The sequence below is a fragment of the Cavia porcellus genome, unplaced genomic scaffold (assembly GCF_034190915.1).
Source record: "Cavia porcellus strain 051 isolate PalLab524CR breed Dunkin Hartley unplaced genomic scaffold, mCavPor4.1 scaffold_12, whole genome shotgun sequence".
NCBI lineage: Eukaryota > Metazoa > Chordata > Mammalia > Rodentia > Caviidae > Cavia > Cavia porcellus.
The window spans coordinates 64,734,820-64,755,598 of NW_026947495.1; the positions used below are offsets into that span (position 1 = coordinate 64,734,820).

Consider the following 20,779-nt stretch of genomic DNA (forward strand, 5'->3'; position numbering starts at 1 on the left):
GCATGTTGTATAATAATGTCAAAAAAAAAAAAAGTTGTACACTGTATGTTGTATAATAATGTTGTCATCTTGTGTGTGTGTTTTTTAGGTTTTGGAACAAGATGAGACTGTTATCTTTTTGGATGTCCTCTGGAATTAGAGTTGATTCTTTTTATGCTGTCCTTAGTGTAAATTTATTAAAAGCAAAGTACAGTAATTCAGTGGGCACAAGTCCTTATTTTGGTCATCTCCAGAGGTTCACGAGTCCCCAGTCTTTTCTGTGTGTAAATTTCAGAACATATTCCATCTCTATTATAGCCCATTTACACAATTATATCTAATATTAACAATAATCCTATAATATGCATATTATTAATAAAACATTCTGGGCTAGTTTATTTAAAGGTTTACATAATTTGCTCAAGACTATATCTGGATTCATAGATGCTGAGCCTTGGTATTCCACAGGTGAGTTCCAGAGCAAACAGAGTGTGGTAATCAACCTAATCCATTGATCTCCTACAGAGTTTGTAAGGGCGCAGTTTTTGGTGCCAAGGAAATATGAGGGGAGATTACAGAGCTTTTTCCCTTCATTAAACTACCAGCTAACTTGTCAGCAGAAGACTTTGAACTTGCTGGCCCTAACTGCAGCTTCAAGCAGATGTTAGGAAGTGATTCATGGGAGTCTACAGCTCCTATATCACCTGGTATCACAAAGAGAGTTCAGCATGTGTTCATGGCTCACAGCATAGAATAATTAACTTTATGTTCTTATTCAGAATTGGTCGAGTTTTGTCTTCCTGAGTGAGAACAGGAGCAGCCATGACCTGAGGCTTTTTTCAGCCTGATTTATGGGGCACCCTTCTAGGATCTTGTACCCAGGCAGGTCCATGGGAGGAGGAGCCTAGCTATTGCTGCTCAGTAATGAGAGGGTGTGTGTTTTTTCCTTACAGCTGCCTGCCTGCCTGAGTCTTGTCCCTTGGAAACTTAGGGACAGCATTTTAAAATCATTATGTATGGAGTGTTACTTCAGGTAAGTTGCTATTAAATGAAGGTACAAAAGAACACAGAAAGAAGGAATGGCCTTTTGTTATTTTATTTATTCTATTTCATAAGTTATATTTACTTCATTAAAACATTCACCTTTAAATGACTTCTTAAAAATTTATGAAAAATAAAAAGGACCTATTTCTCTCCCCCAAAAAACTTTGATCCCTACAGGATCAAAGAATTCCTGCAGGGGCTTTTTTCTCTGTGTTGCTGCTGTCTGTGAGCATGGCAAGTAACATGAGCAGGAGGGAGGCCATCTTGTCTTCCTCCTTATTTTATGTCACGTTGCTCCAGAGGCCTGGCTTGAAAAAAGCAGAACATTTGGCTTAGACAGATGGAGGGCAGGGTCATTTTCAAAATGAAATGAGTGCACCAATCACACTGTGAAATTGGCATGACTATCACTGCTACTGTGATAGACTGACTTTTACTGAGTCTTTGATAGGCAATTGGGGAATAGGTAGGTTTTTTTTTTTTTTTTTCTTTTTGGAAAGGAGAGGTGAAAGGAGGCCCTTTAATTAATAGTAGAAATCCTGGAAAGCAATAAACAGGGTAGAATATCATGAAATATAAAGGATCATTTTGTTTTCAATGGAATTTCGAAAAGCTAGAGCGTGTACCAAAAAATAGGTGTATAATAGAATTCCAGGCAGTAGGAAAGCATTTGGTGGTTGTAATAAAATGAATTATAGACTTGTAGGAAAGAATTAGGGAGTGAGAAAATAGAGCGAGACTTAGGGTGGATTTTGCTTCATAAAGGGAGTCAAGTTTACCCTGTGGAGGTGTTCAATTTAGCTAAACATTAGAGGGGCTAAAAAGCATAATATTTGGTTTTTAGAGTGCTTATGTTCGGCCTGCCAAAATATGAGATGATCAGTTCCTGTGGTCTATTTGTATGTATGTTTGGCATTCTCTTTTAAAACTAGTTGAAAGGTATATATTTTCTTATTTATCCTGTAAATGTGCCTACTTCTTGTTGGGAAACATTGTTAACTCATGAGGATTTCAACCACAGCTGTGGACACATGTCTTCCTAAAGGAAGTTCTTCTAAAAAACCATTTTCCATTCACTATTGCTTTTTCCCTTTGATTTCTGGTCATTTTCTTCCAAATGGCCAGTTTGGGAGTCCAGTTACCTTGTATCCATATCTCCAATCCCATCACTCCCTCTACACAGAAAAGTGCCAAATTGGTAATGTGGTTGACTGGCTTTTAGGAGCATCTGTTCACTCTTTTAAGACTTGCAAAGACCATGCACTTTTTATGTTTAGATGGTGAGATATTTCACCTCACTAAGAACTCTCCTTTTGTGGATGGTTCCAACTTTATTAATATTGTAATTGAATTTCCTCTCTGAATATATTTTGCTTTTTGATCAACTAGCTTATACTTTGAGGTTTACAGTGCTGCTGTCTAAATTAACCTACCAAGCAGAGCACAGTAGCACTGCGGTTTGTAAGAGGGACTAACAGAGAAGCCGACACTGTTACTGGCATTTTAAAACACCCAGCCATCCATTCAAACAAAGAGCTAATCTAAGCTCTGTGTTTATGCAGGCGGTTCAGTACCAGGCCTGCTTTGCCTAACTTGCCTCATTAATCCTCAGAGCCCTTCTGTGTATTGGGGGGTTCTTACTGTTAACCCCACTTTAAAACTGCAGACTGTAAAGCACAAAAAAGCTCCAGCACTAGTGATTGCTTCCCCTGGCCAGTAGCGGGCCACACTGCACCCCGCCCGCTCTCCCTGGGCACCTCCTCTCCAGTCATTTGAATTGGCTTTGGATCGTTTGCTGCAGTTTGTTCTAATAGAACAGGCACAATGGAGTAAGAATTTTAAAGTTTAAGCACCGAAGCCATTGTGTAATTGTATAGCGTCATTGTGGCCAGCAGTCCCACACTGATGCGATCTCCCTGGGTAATTGCCCATGCAGATTTGAGCAACGTGTAACAGACACTGGAACCCAGTATTGGGCTGCAGTCTCTCCAGAAAAACTTCAATAATTCGAAGAACTTTTTGCTATATTAAAAATGCTGTCCCAGTGTCCCTTTCATGGAGGCAAATACCACAAATCAAGACAGAGTTAATGATCAGAGTTTCAATTGTAGGTATTTGGAGTCGTGCTTCTTTCTTTTAGTCCTCTCAAAAGAAATAAAAGATTATTCCAGAGCTTTCATCAAACATTAAGCATTTTATTAAAAACCAAGATATTTAGGTCTCTTAAAGCAGTCTGTTTCAAAATCGTGGATTAGTTGCTTGTGAAATAGCCAAGTAGTCTAAAATGTAGTATTCTTACAATGAAATATCAGCCTGGGAAATACACACAAAGGGAATAGCTTCAAACAACTCAACTGAAGACATATTTCCCTTGTTTTGTACAAAACAATAATAATTAGGAAGCAAGTCAGTAGGGGATCCTTTTTAGATGATTGTACATCAAAATAAAATGGTAAAAGCAATATTTCCCCCCAAGGGAATGAAGCTCAACAAAATCTAGCTTCCTATTTCCACACTATATGCTTGTTTTTATTCATCTAAATATGATTTCATCTAAATCTAAAGCAAAAGATAATTTAAGACTTTTAACACACACATGTACACAGAAAGTAAGCACAAAGATAATGGTCTTAACATACCTTTCATAACAAAAAGTTCATTTACTTAATAAACACATTTCTGTACCAGTGTATACGTTTGGTGACATTGATGTAGATATGCTACACAGATAATGATTTATCTTTAGTACTGGTGAGAGATATAGCAAATATGCAAAGATATTCAAAATTAAAGCAGATGCACAACCTGAAATGACTAGCTGAGGGAAAAATAGTGAGATGGACATCGCTGGGCATTGCTGATCTAAATGCTCATCATGAAATTCTCCAGATTCACCCTACTTTACTTCTGCCATCCATGTGTTTTATTCTGTTATTGTTCACCTAGGAAACTCACTACATTTTGGCTTTGTAGCTAGATTTAACCTTTAGATTCCTGGTACATTTGCATTTTGGGGAGTTCTTTACAGCACGTGGCATAATAACAGTTTCAGAGACCATTATCCTGACGCGGATAATGAAACCGCACTACATCACCAGTTTTTAGGTTTGGCTCCATTGCTTTAATGAATTCTTTTTGTCTTTTTTCCCAAGCCAAAGCATTTTTCTCTATATTTAAATCTTTCCCAGGTAAGTTTAGATTCCTGTCTCACTTGGAGGCAGTTATTTCACACTGTCAGTGGGGATGATACTGGTTATTTTTTTTTGTCTATCTGTAATTTATAAGAGTTATCAGGAAAATGGATTTTATTTTTTCATTTTGTCTTTTTAGACAGATTTTAAAATAATTGTACAGCAGAGTAAATTGAGCAGATTGTTTAATGACCTCAGGTAAATGAATAAAGTGTGATACAATTTAATACACAGAAAAAGCAATTAAATTCCAGGAGAATTAATATATTGACATTTCTGTAATATAAAAGGTGTAAAGATTATTTTCAGTCCAATATGTTTGCAAATATAAAATGCCTGGAAGTACATAGCCATCTCAGATTGCAGAAACAGAGAAAATTCATGTGTAGTACTAACTTTTTTGACTCACTTTATAAATTTACGTCTCAATCAATGACTACCATTTATGGGATATGTAGGAATGAAATAATTTAAAACTGTTCTTTGTGAAATAAAAGAATACATATTTTAAAATGTACTAATGACCATGCAATACATTTTAAAAATATATACTGTTTTTATGTGTACCACACACATGTAATTCTTTATTTTATCTTTTGTGAAAACATGACCTCTTTAGGTTTGGTGGCTTTTTATTTGAAAAGAAAAATTTTAAAAAGAAAAACACAGTTTCCTCCTTTGGCATGGAAATGGAATAAAAGTTAGTGCTTTTATTTAATAGGTGGAAAACCTGAGACGTAGAGTCCCAAGATTACAGGTCCAGCTAGCGTCCAGGTAGGCTGGAGTTTCAGTCTAGTGTACGCTGGATGGCATCCTTCACAGAATGCCAAGCTGTTCCTACCTGCTGTGTTGTGGGCTGAACATGTGTTATCTACGATATAGACTAATATGAAAAAACATTATGTCTGAAAAAATATACATCTCATAGAAAAAGCAGGATGATGTCATTTTAGCTACTAATGTCAAGAGGCCTGAGGAGGCATGCCTAATTTGGTCAGTTTGAGGTTTTACCAGGAGGCTCACATTTCCAACACCTTCCTTCGATAGAAAATAAACACTAATAATAAGGGCTGGGGAATTTTCTCTTTCTTTATTTTGGAAAAGCAAAATATATGGCAACCCATACACACCTCACATTCTATAAATTGTTTTATAGAGGGGTTTAAAATACCTGAAACTTTGAGGACTTCAACCTCCAACCCCTCGGGGCTATGGGCACCAGGAAAGCAGCTACCCTCACTTTCTCTGCCTCGTGGTCTTGGAGGAACAGACCATGGCATTAGTCAGCAGTTTCTGAATCTTGACCCACAATAGGAAGTGATATCTGGAGACAGGAAAAATAGATGGAGGCAATTACAAACAGCTACTTGATTGATGGTTGACATTGTCAGGGCTCTACTGTATGGCAGATTGTAATGCTGCTGAACTCCCCTTGCTACCAGTGGATGTTGCTATTGGCAACCGTGCAGTGAAGCCAATAAAAAGGCAAGAAAATGAGAGGAAGACTCAACCTTAGTGGAAGCCGCAGGGTTTATGCTATAAATTATGCTCCCCTTAGCAATACGCAGCATCGATGCTCCGCGTAGCTACTGGGCTTGTAGCTGGCTGCGGTTTCTCACAAACCCTGGGTCCAGTTTTGTCAGAAAGCACGTGCTTTAAAATGTTGCTGTAGACGGACTGGCATCCATTTGTCTTGGCTACTTATTTATTTACTTAGTGTTGGGGAGGATAACAGATGTGGGCTGTCTCTGCCTCAACACGGCCTCACTGTCAGCTCCCTTCCGTGATGGAAACTGATGTGGCCCAGCACCAGGAGCCCTGCAGGGCGTCTCAGCTGCAGGCCGGGCTGCTCCTGACTCCACCCCGCTTTGTTCCTCACCTGGAGGAAGGGACAGCCCGGCGAAGCTATTTTCCTTTATAGCGGAGTGATTCAGAAAACTGGCTTAATAAAATCCATAAATCTGAACAGCCTCCTCTTAGCTGCTCTGCAGAAGCCGTTTTTCCCGTACACACCGTCTCCTCCCGCTTCTCCAGGCTTGGCTGCAGAGACAGCTGTAAGGGCGGCTAGAAACACTGCTTTTTCGGGCTCCCAGTCCTTCTTCTCTTTTTTGTGAGACCCCTCCCTGCTCAGTTGGCTTTTTCTTAAGCAACTGAAGACAGGATTCTGTACTCTCTTTTTTTATGTTTTTGGTTGGAAGTGCTGTTTTCCTTTGTTTGGACTAACTTCTGCCTGCCCCTTGGCACCGTCTCAGCCCCTGACTTTCCTGCATTGCTCCTTCCTCTTCTCCTCCTCCTCCTCCTCTTCCTCCTCTGCCTTGTTTTCCATTATTCCTTTTCTTTCCTGGTTTGTCATTTTCACTTACTTTGTCTCTTCTGTTTTTACCCGTTTCCCCTCATTTTTTATTCCTTCTGCAGACTTCTCCCAGGGACTCCGGTGTGTTAGGGAAGTGCCACCTCATGGAGCCTGGCTCCCATCTCTTAAGATTTCATTAGTAACATTAATAACTAATACTGATCAGTGAAAATAAGGACAAAAATGTTAGGGGCTGGGGATTTAGCTCAGCGGCATAAGCGCCTGCCTTGCAAGCAGGCAGTCGTGGGTTCGATCCCTGGTACCGATAAAAAGGAAAAAGACAAAAAAAAAAAAAAAAAAAAAAAAAAAAAAAAAAAAAAGAACAAGAATGTTTTCACTTAGTTGAGATATTTTCAAAGTCCTAAGAGATGAAGGTTGGTAGGGACCCTAGACCTACATTCTGCTTCAAGCAGAGGGCTTGTGGTTTTAGATGTCTAATATCATGAAGGTTCCTTGAAATATTTCATTTAAGAAAGAGTTCTAAAATTAAGACATGTTTGAAAATCATTGTAATGGTATTTGACAAAAAAAGGAAACAAATACAGAAAATCTTAATGGCTTGTCCCCCGAATCATTCCATCAGTAGTGACACAGGGTAAAATCTAACTTCTAGCCTACTGTTCTTTGGGTAAGACACGCCCAATCCTCCATCTCTGAGGTAAAGTGAGAGGAATGTTAGTCACTGCATCTTTTAATAGAGTGTATTCTTATTTATTATAAGCCTGACTTGCTATAGAATGTACTTTCTGTCCAGACCATTATTTCTTAACCTCTCAAGTATTCTTTTTTACACTTCGTGTGAAATTGAGGGTCCCAGCATTTGGCTTTAAATTGGTTGGTGGTAGTAAGTTTTGTACCAAAACTCATCACCGGAAGAACTCAAGCCCGTCAGCGTTCACTTTCCGGTGCTCTGTGAAATACTTCTCATTGTTGAAAGTAGTTCCTAGAAATTGTTAGGTCACTTAGGGTAAATCTGGCTACAGATTTCCTTTTATCTTTGTTTTAATTAAAGTCTGTTAGTCCATTTCTTCCAAGAGAAGGCTCAGTCCAAAAGGAAGGCTTTTAAAACTCTGAAAAACAGGACCATGATCTCACTAGAGTTACAAATCTTATATAAACACCAGTCAGACAAACATATCTGCACACTGCTACTATAGACTTTTGGTGGGGGAGAATATGATTGGTTGGTATCTACAAAGATAGTATAGCTTTTATGTTTTAGGTAGGGAATTCTAAAGGCTCTGATCCAACATCAGGAAGCTATAGTAGGGATACTCAGCTCTGAGTAGTTGTCTATTCTCTTTCTTTTCCATCCCTTTCCCCACTAAATGAACCATCTTCTTTATCAAGAAGAAGAAGAAGAGAAGAAGAGGAAGAAGAAGAAGAAGAAGAAGAAGAAGAAGAAGAAGAAGAAGAAGAAGAAGCTGCTGCTATAGGACTAAAAATAAAATACCTCTAAAATACCTCTATTGGAACACAAAGCTGGATTCCTGGGATAATCTGGTATAAAAGGGCACTCCAGGAAAAGCTACAGAATCAGGCAGTGTTTGGCTTGTAACAAATTGAAGAGCATATACAAAATGAAGCAGCAAGAAGGATGCTTTCACTGGTCCCTGTTCCCTCAACTCAGACTGGGCAGACCTGACTGTTCCCAGGTCTGCGGATCCAAACCAGTCCTCTACCCAAAGCCTTTGTCTCGGCCCGTGTGTGATCAGCAGGTCAGTCAGGGTCCCAGTTCCCTGCTCTCTCTGTTTGTCCTTCTGTCCCACTCTCAGCTGCTGACCACTCCATGCTGAAAACCTGGGCATGCTTCCCAGCGTATCCACATCCCTGAGACTGTAGGTCTGTCTGAGCTGTGAGAACAAAAGGATGACATGGCTGGGTTGAAGCTGGCCCGTCAGGCTGCAGTCTTGCAGCAGCTCTGAGAAGGCAGAGGCTTAGTTTCCATCCTCTTCAGCCACCATGAGGCTGGGAGCGGCTGGGGAGGCAGCCGAGGCCAGCAGTCTTTTTTGGTGCAACTCTTCCCACTTGCTTCGGTTCGCAGCCACTGAATCTAGCATAGGCTTCAGTTTCATATTGACCTTCACCAACGCCTAAAACAAAACAAAAAACAGGTAGGGAGAGAGGAACCCAAGTCATTGATATATAAGATTTCCACCTTTTGTTTTTCAGGAGAATGAGAATGGCTACAAGAAATGAAAAATTATTTTGGTAAACATGAGCTAGTCATAAGAAGTAAATGTGCATGTAACACCACTGTGTTGTATTAATAGAATGTGTGCAGAGAAGCCAAAAATAATGCAGGCTGGCTGTGTGTGTAACTCCAGGGGGAGCCAGCCTCCTTGACTTGCAGCCTATTTTATAACCTCATCAAGAGAGACAGAAGACAAAATATTCAGCTCACACTTGTCTGCTAATGTTTGTGTTTTCACCATCAGAAAGGACCCTGAATGTGCTCTGAACTTTAATTTTTATAAAAACGGATGTACAATTGCTCCACTACTAGTGCCCTGGGTGATGGTCCCTGAAGAAGAAAGGGCCAGGTTAAAAGGGTGGGAGGTAAGAGAAGAGGCTCCTTCTTAAGCTAAAAGACTTGGAGCTGGGCTTAACATACAAATCAATACGGAAACATATGGAAACAGATGTGACAGGAAGGGACAGGAGTGTGGAGGAGACTGTGAGTGAGGTGAGGAAGAGGCCACGTGGGGTGTCCAGGGGCAGGCAGAGCACTGAGCGTGGGCTCAGCCTCAGTGTCCTCACTTGCACCAGGCCTATTTTATTTTTGTATGTAACTTTGTGTTAATTTTAAAAAGAAGTCTCTGTCTAGTCCTGGATGCTTTAGGAAAATTTCATAATTCTCTGCTTCACTAATTTTTTTAAGGTAAAAAATGAATCTAAAAGCTCATAAAATATTTTTCTTTCTTTTAAATATTTTATTTTTCATTATGAAAGGCTTCAAATATATTCAGCCAGTAAAATATTAGCAAAACTATTTAATAAACACCTATATACATATGAGGAGTAAATTTAAGTAAACCCACACATGTTAAAATATATACAAAAAGGGCTTGAGAGTCTTTATTTCTTGGATAGTTCAACACAAAAGGAAATAAGATCGGAATGACAATCTTTTAACATGATCATGATTGTTTGAAAACAGGAATTTTTAAGTTATTTTAGCTGAGGATTTAGCTCAGTGGCATAACTGCCTGTCTGGCAAGTGTGAGTTCGTGAGTTTGGTGCTCGGTACAAAACAAAACAAACAAAAAAAGGTAAGAAGTTATTTTATATATTTCTTAAGGTATTAACTTTGGAAAACAGAAACAATAGGTTTAAAGGAGGTAGGACAGGATGGCAGAGTGTCCCTGTCCCTGTGCACCACTGCAAGCCACCTGCTAGCAGACCTGAGTTACCCCTCAGGTATCTTCCAGGGAGTTACAAGAGTACCTGTAGGGTGTAACTAGAAGCAAGTTAAGGACCTTGGGTGGAGTTTAGGTCCAGAAACAGTCAGGTACCTCAGTGAAGAGTGCCACCTCTACCCCAGCTGAGGTGGCACCTGTCTACGTAAGTACCTTGGAACTGCAGGATATTCTCTGTTTTTGTCACTGTGTCTAACAGCGATGTTTCCTATACTGTGCACAAACATCTAATTTTAAATCAGATGTACCAGTTATTTTATATGATAACAAAACAAGACAGTGTAATAACTCAGGCAGTGATAAGAAAAATCCTGTTTATTTTTACTAGAAAAATGCAGACGCCCAATTCCTCTCAAGCGCAGTGTTTTTAACTAGACAGTAGTGTGAAGTAGCAACTGCTGGGGTTTTATTTAGTGTGGCTTGGCACCAGCTCCTCTTTACTCTGATCAAGCCTTTTAATTAAACTGACTACTATAATTCCTATGGAAATTAGTGTTTATGTTACTTTCCTGCTACAAAAGCATTTCTCTAGAACTTATTTTTTTTAATTCTTGGAGCACAAATTGGAATTTTTTTCTGCTTGAAATGTAATTAAAAACTCATTTGATTACAATATTTCTGGCTCTGTTTTACTTATTAAATTCCTGTAATCAGTTTTCTTTTATGAAGCTGCTGGGAAATGATCTCAAAAGCAACACATTTTTCTCTTCCTTGGCAGGTTCCCGAGCATTTACTAAATTACATTCATAGCACCTGCTCATGATTCCAATGACTCCACCAATTTATTCCTAAGACCATTTAAGTTTATTTGGCTTAGCCCCAAGCAGCTTTCTTTCCTTTATCTTTGTTCTTTGTTCTCCCTCTTGCTTCTTTTGTGTTGACTAAGATAATGGGGAGGGGGTGGCATATATCTTTCTCCAAGTTCATTCCTTCTCTTTGTGTCTTGTTCTTCTGAAACAGAATTGCCAAACTAGAATGTCATTTTTTTCTGGCCATATACTGGTTCTGGGCAAAGGTAGCAAAAATCCTATCTTGAGGAGTTATTCTTACACTATATATTTGTTATGTAAATACAGTTAGCTGGGAGAATATGGGACTCTTAAAAATCAAAGGATTATCCATAAACCTGAATTCCAGGGTTTAGGGTGATTTCATGCAGTGCCATCTGCAAGAGAATTGCTTCTAATATATGCAAAGATTGGCCATTCCTACAGTTTGTCATCAGAGATGACACCTGATGGGTTCTGTGAGAATGATACTAATTTCTAGTATGAATTACACCTTACTTGATAGAAAAGAAGTTAGGAACAGACCCATCTGACCAGTCTCCACATAGACACAGAGAGGCTGTAGTGATTAGTACTATACATTACTGTATCAGCCACAGGATGCCTGACTCTCCTCCATAGCATCCCTGGGGTATGACCTGGTTAGACATGTCCAGAGGCACTCAATGTACCACTTCCGGGGTGGGAGGGACTCTTTTTTTTTACTCTTTGTTCTGATCTGAGAATGTTGCTCCTGTGCTAAACTTTAATCCACATCTCTGTAACCTCTGTCTATTGGTTTTAATCTCTGGGATGATCTCCCTTTTAAAAATTGGAAACTAAGTGTTGTTTATAGTTGCCCACTCCAAATAATTCTGTAATGAATGTCCTTGTACAGAGCCATTTTGTAGATACCACGTTTATCAAAAGGTCAAACTTAGAATCAGTATTGCTGAGCCAAAGAGCACGTACATTTGCATTTTGATAGATAGTATTAAATCAACACATACCCTGTGTAAGAGACAAAATAGCATCCTTACATTATCCAGTCTTAGAAGAGAAAGAAAACATGGATCTCTTATCTACTGTTTAGATTAAGGCCTGTAATAATACTACGAGGTGGATAAAGCTAAAAAGTGTACACAAGTCTAGCATTTGGCTCTTTCCCCTGTGTATACTCCAGATGCTAACATGTACCTTATATCCTGGAATAATACCACAGTGATGTTATTCCAGGACTTCTTAAATTTTCTTCCTTCTCTAAAAGAAGCTTCCCACATGATGAGTGAATGGATTTAAATTTCTTAATTGTCTTTCACCGTTTCCAAATGTTTTCCAGGAGTTTCTCAGGTAATTCCTGTTACTAATAAGTGTTTATTGAATCCTTACTTTGTAAGACTAAGTACTTTACACACACTATCACTTCTTTTCTGAAGAACCTTATGAGATAGATAGCATTATTATGCTCTTTTTGTTGTTGTTTTGTGATTGAGGAGACCAAGGCTTAGGAAGACTAAAGGACTCACTCATGGTCAATCATTTGGTAAGGAGAAGAACTGATAGGCGGTTGCAGTTTTTGACCTTAGTTCGGGTGGTGTTTGGGGCCAGATAATTCTTTGTTGTGGGCCTGCCTTGTGCACTGTAGGATACTACAGAAGCCAGTAGCAGCCCCCAACCTCAACACCCTGCCAAGTCATGGTAGCCCCCAAATATCCCAAATATTAAATATATTGCAGATGTCCCCTGGGGAGTAGAATCATCCAAGCTAAAAACCGTTACTTTATAGCCTCTAGGAATTACCTACCTCTATTATGTCTTAGATGAATGGAACTTTTTTCAATTAAAAGGAGCACCAAAAGTAACCAGCTCTATAGTGTGAACCCGAACAGTATCTCTGCTGGTTGAGAAAAAAACAGATTTACTCCTTGGGCCAAATACTACCCAGTCCCCTGCTCTTTATCTCATGTTTTTGAGGAACTTTAGAAAAAAGAAGTAAGAGTAGCTTCTGTATATTGAGCAGTCACTGTGCTGGGTGGGGTTGGAGTCATTATGTCCTAGAATCTTCATAGCGGTTTTATTCAGTAGATACTTTCATCACCTCCCCTTCATAGATATAAAACAGATTCAATAAGGTCAAGTGCTCTGATGATGGTCCTACATGGAGAAAGATGAAGCCAGGGACTGAACTTACGTCTCTCTGATTCTCCAAGCATTGTGTGAAAACTTCTCTTCCTAAAAACTAGTCATTCTTTAACACTTAGCTCATATTTTATCTTCTATGAAGTCTGATTTTCCAGGATAGAATCAGAACTTTTTTTTTCATTCATTGGTTTGTTTTTTTGAGGAGAGATCTCACTACGTAGTCCGGGTTGGCCTTGGATTTGCTATGTAGATCCTCGTGACTTGACTCAGCCTCCCTAATGCTGGAATTTACAGGTGCTTGTCACCACACCAGCTTCTGGAATCTTTTTATATGTATGTCTAAAATATATTCTCTGCTTTGCCAATCAAGCTTTTGTATCCAAAATGATTTTTAGCTTTTACTACCATAAAAGTATCTTACGTATTTTAAAAATACCTAATATGTTTTTCTTTTGCCTTCTAGAGATTTTTCCTCTTATGCCTGGATTTAAGCCATTTGATCCTGTTGTGGCTTGATGTAGTTTCCCTTATGAACCTGCCTGGGGTTCACTGAATCTTGGTTCTATGTCTATAATTTTCATCAAATTTTAAAACACTTCTACCACTTTCTCCAACTGTTTCTAATGCCCACCTTTCACCTCTGGCACTCCAATTATACATGTATTAAGTCATTTGGTGTTGCCCTCCATCTGTTTCTGACCATTTCTTTTCTGCCTTTCCTGCATCTGAGTTTCATTTTGGATGCTTTCTATGGCTATACCATGGAGGTTTTTCTACTAGTGCTTCTTCTGCTGTGAATCCCATATATTGTATTATTCATTTTAGAAATTAGACTTTTCCTTTCTACAGCTTGATTTGGTTCTTTTTGATATCTTTCATGATGTCATCCACTTTATCTTCTCTCCATAATCTTGAGCATGTAAAATACAAGTATATTAGTCATCTTGATGTCCTTCTCTATCAATTCTTTGGTCTGTATCACGTTAAGATCTCTATTGATTGATTTTTTCCTATTATTATAAGTGAAATTTTCTTATTTCTTTGCATGTCTGTCAATTCTTGATTGGATATTAGACATTGTGAATTTTATGTTGTTGAGTTATAAGTTTCCAATTTCTTCACTTTTTAGTTTTATTCTGAAATATAGTTAGGATATTTGGAAAGTATTTGTTCCCATTAGGGCTTGTTTTAAGCTTTTCTAAGGCATCCACCTTTTGTCTAGGACTAATGTCTTGGTTATTTTTCTCTTGTCCAGACAAAATACCTGATGCCCAAGATGAAGGAAGGAAAGATTTATTTCTTACAGTTTTTGGAGGTTTCAGTCCATACTCAGCTTCCTCCGAGGCAAGGTGGCATGGTGCTGGGGCAACACTTCATTACACTTCTAAACTGCTCAGGTTGATACAATGTATCAACCATAACACTTTTGTTTCGGACTAATTTGACCCCAAAACTGATGCAATACCCTTTAGAGAACTGCTCATAATACATCGTGTATTTCAAGGACTTTCTCTGGCATCTTGGTTAGTAGGAACACAGAATATTTCCCAGTCTCTGTGACCTCCAGGAATTGTTTTACTTGCTCTTTTTGGCTGGTTTTTGCTCAGTATCAATGGTTTCCTCACCAAGGTATGGTGGGCAGCACTAAACCAAATATTAAAAATCACTTTCTGAGAACCACCAGCATCTCCAGAGATCTGCGTCATGTTGGAACTTAGGATACTGGGAAACCAAGCAAGCAGCTCGCCTCTCTGGTAAGCGGCTATGGTGTGGCAGACTGCAGCCCCTCCAGGGGGAGAACCACCAGCGTCTTCTGAGATCGCGCCATTTTGAAACTTAGGACACTGAAAAACCAAGCAATCAGCCTACCTCCCTGTTAAGCAATAGTGAGCCTACCGGTGCACGGGCTTACAGTCAAACATCCCACTTCCCCTGCGCCAATTTAGTAAATCTGAGCATCTCTTGGGAGGTTGACCATATGCAATATAGCAAATAAGGGGGATTTCCTTCTACCATCTTTTTGAAGGCAAATATTTTTACTACTGTTTTGCTTTATTCTGATTAATGGTACTGTTATATTCAATATTCTGTTTTGATAAGTTCTATAATGTTCTGTATTTCATTTTATTTTGCTATACATGATTGAAAGAACAACTATTGTGATGATGAGATATACTGTGATACCTGTTGCTGTTATCCCGGTAACCTGCTGTGAAGTTCTGTACCAATTTCACTACACTGTCTCAATTGGCTTTGTTCCGTCTTGTTCTGTTGTATTTTACTACCTTCAAAATAATAAAAAAATTTTTTTTAAAAAAGTCACTTTCTGCAGAACTACACAGCTGTTTCTTCTCCAGTGCTTCTTCCTGAAAACTCTAACCTCTTTGGCTTTCCCAGACTCATCTGTGGCTCTGCCTCTTCAACTTAGCTGAGGTCACTGGGCTATACCTGTATTCCTACTCCTGAGCCATGGCTGGGAAATTGTCTCCAGGCAGGGAGCTGAGACAGTTGCAGGACTCACTTAATTTATTCCTCTTACCAATCAATACATTGTGTTTTCTTTTTGTTTGTTATCTCAAAATTATTATTTTCTCTCTCTTCTTCTCTTCATGTCGTTTTCTCTCTCTCTCTCTCTCTCTCTCTCTCTCTCTCTCTCTCTCTCTGTCTACCTCTCTCCGTCTCATTCTGCCATGGCCAGCAGTAGAAGCAGTGGAAATCCTTGTTGGTTTTAAACAACTCTATGTTGCCTAATACAATAGTTTGGATCTTAAAAAAGTGGAAATCCTTGTTGGTTTTAAACAACTCTATGTTGCCTAATACAATAGTTTGGATCTTAAATGTCCTACAGAACCACCATGTGCTGTGGTCTTGGTGCCCAGTGTGGTGCTATTGTGAAGAGGTGGAACTTTTGGAAGAAAAGGTCTAATGGGAGACCCTTAGGTGATTGCAGAGTCACCCCAGGAGACAGCATACCCTCCTAAAAGCCTCCTACAGATCAGTGGCAGGAAGGACAGTTACGGCTGGAATAGCTGCTAGTGAGTGGAAGTGAGGTCAGGACTTTTTGAGCTGCTATAAAGTCCTGCTGCAAAAGCAAACCTAGAATAACTTTTTTGGGAAATGAAGATAGTATTCTTATAATGTTATTTTGGAGACTTTTTTCTTTTTCAGTTCATCAAGCTGCTAGGGCTGGATTCTAGCTGTGGTTTCCCTCTGCCATCACAATCCACATCTGCAATCATCTGGCTCAGTGTATGCTTATTAGTTGATCACAGTCATTTCTTGGAACTCAAAACCTGGATGTAGGACAAAAGAGTCAGCAAAGAGTCTGGTTTGCTCTTAGAAAAAGTATATGCTCTTATGTTCTGTTGTTAGAAGGGGGATACAGGTCTTTGAACCTGAAAATGTCTACCTGTACCATTAATACCTTTCAAAAACTTTGAGGAAATTCTCTGAGCTGGCTATTCAGTTTTTTAAAGACAAAGAAAAGATAGTTTTATCCACCTGTTGAATTATATTTACAGAGCTGCTAGCAATATGAGTTAGCATTTTCTGTCTTCCCTTATTTCTTCCTTACTCAAGAGAAATAAATAAATAAAACTAAGAGATATGAAGAATTTATTTTTTGATAAAATACAAGTTGGTCTTGGAAATCACCTCAACTATCTGTTTGAGGCAATACATTTGTTATGAGGAGATGATCATTTAACCATCATGGTTAATTCATTTCTGAGTTATGGTACAAGCCCATTTGGGGACTGGTATTTTGAAAGAGAAAATCATTGATAATATGACCAACAGTCCTCATCACTGTGCATAACTTAAAACAGGAAGAGCAAGAGCACAAGTCAATGATGGAAGTCCCTGAAATTGTCTTAATTCACATAGTTTTGACAACATTTCTGAGAAACACAGGAAGTTTATATTTAAGGTATTGGACTTCAGAAACACAGGAAGTTTATATTTAAGGTATTGGACTTCCAAATATAGGAGCAAATCTTAACTTTTAACTTAGTGAGCTGTTGAATTCCTAACCCCACTTGGCCCAAAATGTTAGGAGCACTCATGATTTCATCTTTCATCTCCCCAGACAGCACACGCTACACTGCAGTGACACAGTTGACAAAGACACATTTGGGTTGTCAGTATCCTGTTCTTGTGTACGTTGTGAAGGCCACACACACACACATGAACTGACTGCCTCTGCTGTCAGGTTTGCTCTCCCAAAAAGCTGAGCATTGTTATCCATCCATCTGCCAAGCATAACATCTTCCTCTTTCCCTATATCCCACCAACCACTAAGACAAATTGAACTCCAAAGGACCTTTGCTCATCAGTCTGAAGCCACTTTTATACAACCCTCATCCAAGGTATTGTCAGCTTTCCAACAGCTGGAATTCTGCTCTAGCACTCTTACCCATCTCCCAGCCGTCCTCCTGCTCTTGTCCAATCATCTCTGGAAGTCACATGGGTAAAGTCGATCAAAACCACGTACCCACACTCACCCTCTCTACTCTGAACCTTTTCATGGCTCCCATTTGATATGAATATGCTCCTTGAATAGGTTCAGATCCTTCAACATAGCCTATAAAACTATCAGAAAAGCAGAACTGTTTTAGTGAAGCAGAATGAAAATCAGAAATAACACAAAACCTGATGGAAAAACTTTGATTATGGTAGAAAAACAGAACTCTGAAATGCCAAAATGACCCCCCCGCTTTTTCCTAGAAAATGTGAAATAAACATCTTTTAATGCACTTTAACATTTTCCTGAGTTTAAAAAGAGAAAGCTAAGCTGCACATGTGTGTGGGGTAGGGGAGTGGCTGAAGTGTTAGTCACTACCTGTGAGAGCAGATGGAGTTGCTCAGGGGTCCAGATGGAAGGCAGCACAAAGTCCTAAACCTCACTTCTCCCCTTCCCAGCTCAATGGCTTTTGAAATCAAGGTTGTGTAAAAATTAATTTGCACTAAATTGCTTAAGATAATGCATTAACTACTGTAAGAGGCTTCCAGGTATTGTCAAAACTTATTCAAAAAAGCAAAACAAAAACAAAAACAAATGAACAATAATAATGAACGCAGAAGCAAGCTAAGATTTTTTTGGATAAATGTTTCACACATTCACGTTAATGATCATGGCCTTACCACATTGAGTTTTGTGTATTTTTTTAAGTTGGAAATTCAGTAATAAATATTTCCATAGGTCACGCATAAAACTTAGGCACTGTGCTATGTTTATACTTTATATATTTTATCTAATTAAATCCTCAAACAACCAGAAGAGGGAGATCTTTCTTTGTCAGCTCATTTTAGAGATGAGAAAATTTGGCTTAGAAAAGCAATGTGATTTGCCTGGGGCCACAGGGGTGTGCTTTGGACCCAGTGCTCTCTGATACCAGTACTCACATTAGTAACGTTACTATATTTATGATGTTGGTATATGGTTTTGCAGAAGGAAGCCCTGCTAACACTGTTATTACACTGTTACTAATAAATGAATTTCTAGGCAGGTACTGTTTCTTCATCTTCAGGAATATCTGATTGTCCAGTAAGTGTTTTCCTTAACAGATCTAAGTGATGCTGTGGTCTCACATGTGTTCCTACGACTTAGTTTGGAAGAGATCAAAATTGATCAGAAAGAAAATATTGGTCACCTCGAGTGAACAAAGCTCAAAGTTGTACAAATGTACAGCAGAAGCTTGGGAACAAAGAAAAGGGGTGGGATAACATGAAAAAGCCCAGAGACAGGACTCTGAATAGCTGATACACTGTGCTTGTGATCAGAAGCTGATGATCTGAACATTTTACTATTAATTGATTTCTTTCCAAGGTAAAATACAAAGTTGAAAGTCCACAGTCACTGTGGGATCAGAGAGAAAGAATCCCGCCACTCTGATAACTCTGTATGTCATTTATTGTTCCAGGACTGTGGTATTTATAACAGATCTGTCAGTTCTCCAGTGCCCAGATGGTCATTATGGATTTTCTACTTCTAATCCTGCACACACTGTGGGCTGTCCTGCATCTGATCCTGTAAGCCTACTGATAAACCCCCTTGTGTTAATACATATATATTCCTCTAGAGAAACCTAATTAATGCTCTCTCAGGCAATAAGAGTGGTTCTAGAGAAACAGAACTGTAAGGATAGATTTCTCTAATTGGTTTAGTGGTTCCTGGAATTGGCTGTCTCATTTGATGAAATATAAAATTACCAAGATCTCTTTTGATAATGTAGAGAGTATTGATATTCCATGGTGTGAACTGTGTAAAGTAATACACAACATAGACCCATTTGATTATCTTGACTCACTACTCGTTGGAAGCAAGGGATTTACATATAATACTTATGAACATCTTTGGAAGAGTAAGAAATATAGTGATTCTAGCTGGTTGCTGTTAACATCTCTACAATAAATTAGCACAGGAAAATAATGAGCTCCAAACATGCTCAAACAATTTAAAGGCTTCTAAGCGTGGCATGAGGAGAACCTTCTTTCTTTCAGGTGTAGGACTGAAGTTGCAGAAAACCAAATATGAGCGCTTATAATGTGAATTATGTTGGCTGAATTACAGTGCATGTTGATTGCTTGGCCTTACAGGGTATCTTAAGTTAAAGTGAGGGTGCTGATGGGAAAATAATGGGATCCTGTAAATTGGGATGGAGATGTTTGAGAAGAACTTGGCAAGGCTAGAAACACTGAACTCCTAAATTCTGATGAGGTTATTTTGTCAAAGGAAGAGTTTTTTCCACCTTCAGTGGCAGAGGCATCCCTACCCTATTCTTGATACCGAAATCATTATTAGCTTGTGTTCTCTAGAACAGAATCAATAAAAACTCTTTGTCAGCCCATTTTAGAGATGAGAAAGGGAATTAATTAGTTAAGCTTACAGAACACAGGTGGGAAAGTCCACAGTCACTGTGGGATCAGAGGGAAAGAATCCCACCACAATGGCCATCTCTGCACTGGGGAGCCAGAGACCCAGTGGCTGCTCAGCGCAAGATGATGGAAGCCTCAGAGCAAGAGGGATAAAGGATGTAGCACCTAAGACCGAAGGCCTGGAAGCTCATTAGAGATTGAAGGCTGATGAAATTGGAGACTGATGCCCATGACCACAGCAAAGACTGGAGATTTTCCAAAATGGGGATCTTCTTTCCTTTTTAATTCTGTTCCATCAAGCTGCAAGCCTAGTGGTTGGTGCCACCCACATCCAGGGTAAGTCATGTTCCCTCAGTTTGCTGGCTTATATGTCAGTCATCCAAGACACACTCACAACCGTGGTCCACTAATCCACTTCGCATTTCTTAATCTATTCAAGTGACGTATCATGGTTAATGGTCACAGTTAGTTACCTTCCCAGAATGAACTTTAGCCTCCCTTGAGTTTAGGAGTGGCCAGAAAGATACAAATAGAATTCATAAAGTAGAAATTCAAGGAAAATTCACCCTTAGTCCTTAAATTTTTTTTTTTTTTTAAATTTCGAGACAGGGTCTCACTAAGTTACTAAGTTGCCTATGCTGGGCTCAAATTTCTAATTCTTCTGCCTTAGCATCCCAGAATGCTAGGTTCTGTTACCAGAAGAAAGGTAATGGACGAAGTATATATAGCCACCCAGAAAGGGTCTTTTTCATTTAATGATTGCACATTCTTATCCTGCCACATTATAGGGACTCAGCAAACACTGATGGAAGATGCCCACTACCCTTGTTGGCAAAGTCATCAGCTCTGTGAATTGGGACTTGCAGGGAGGGTGTACTCAAACAGCCAGTGAGCAGCTTCCAAATAGCCCCAGTTTTCTCTGTGATCCAGGTGAACTCAGAAAGGAAAAACAGCAATTCTTCAGTGAGAAGTCAACGTTACTCTATGTATGTATGTATGTATGTATGT

At 39.1% G+C, this 20,779-nt stretch overlaps 1 protein-coding gene across 1 annotated transcript in view; it reads right to left on the reverse strand.

Annotated features, from left to right (window-relative positions):
- Nucleotides 1-3,197: 3,197 nt before the first annotated feature.
- The window catches only part of Pde11a (phosphodiesterase 11A), a 386,279-nt gene continuing 368,697 nt past the window's right edge, over nucleotides 3,198-20,779 (reverse strand). The window contains exon 20 of the mRNA XM_063259356.1: nucleotides 3,198-8,660. Coding sequence (XP_063115426.1) covers nucleotides 8,505-8,660 — 156 coding nt within the window. The 3' untranslated portion in view covers nucleotides 3,198-8,504. The remainder of the gene's footprint in view (nucleotides 8,661-20,779) is intronic.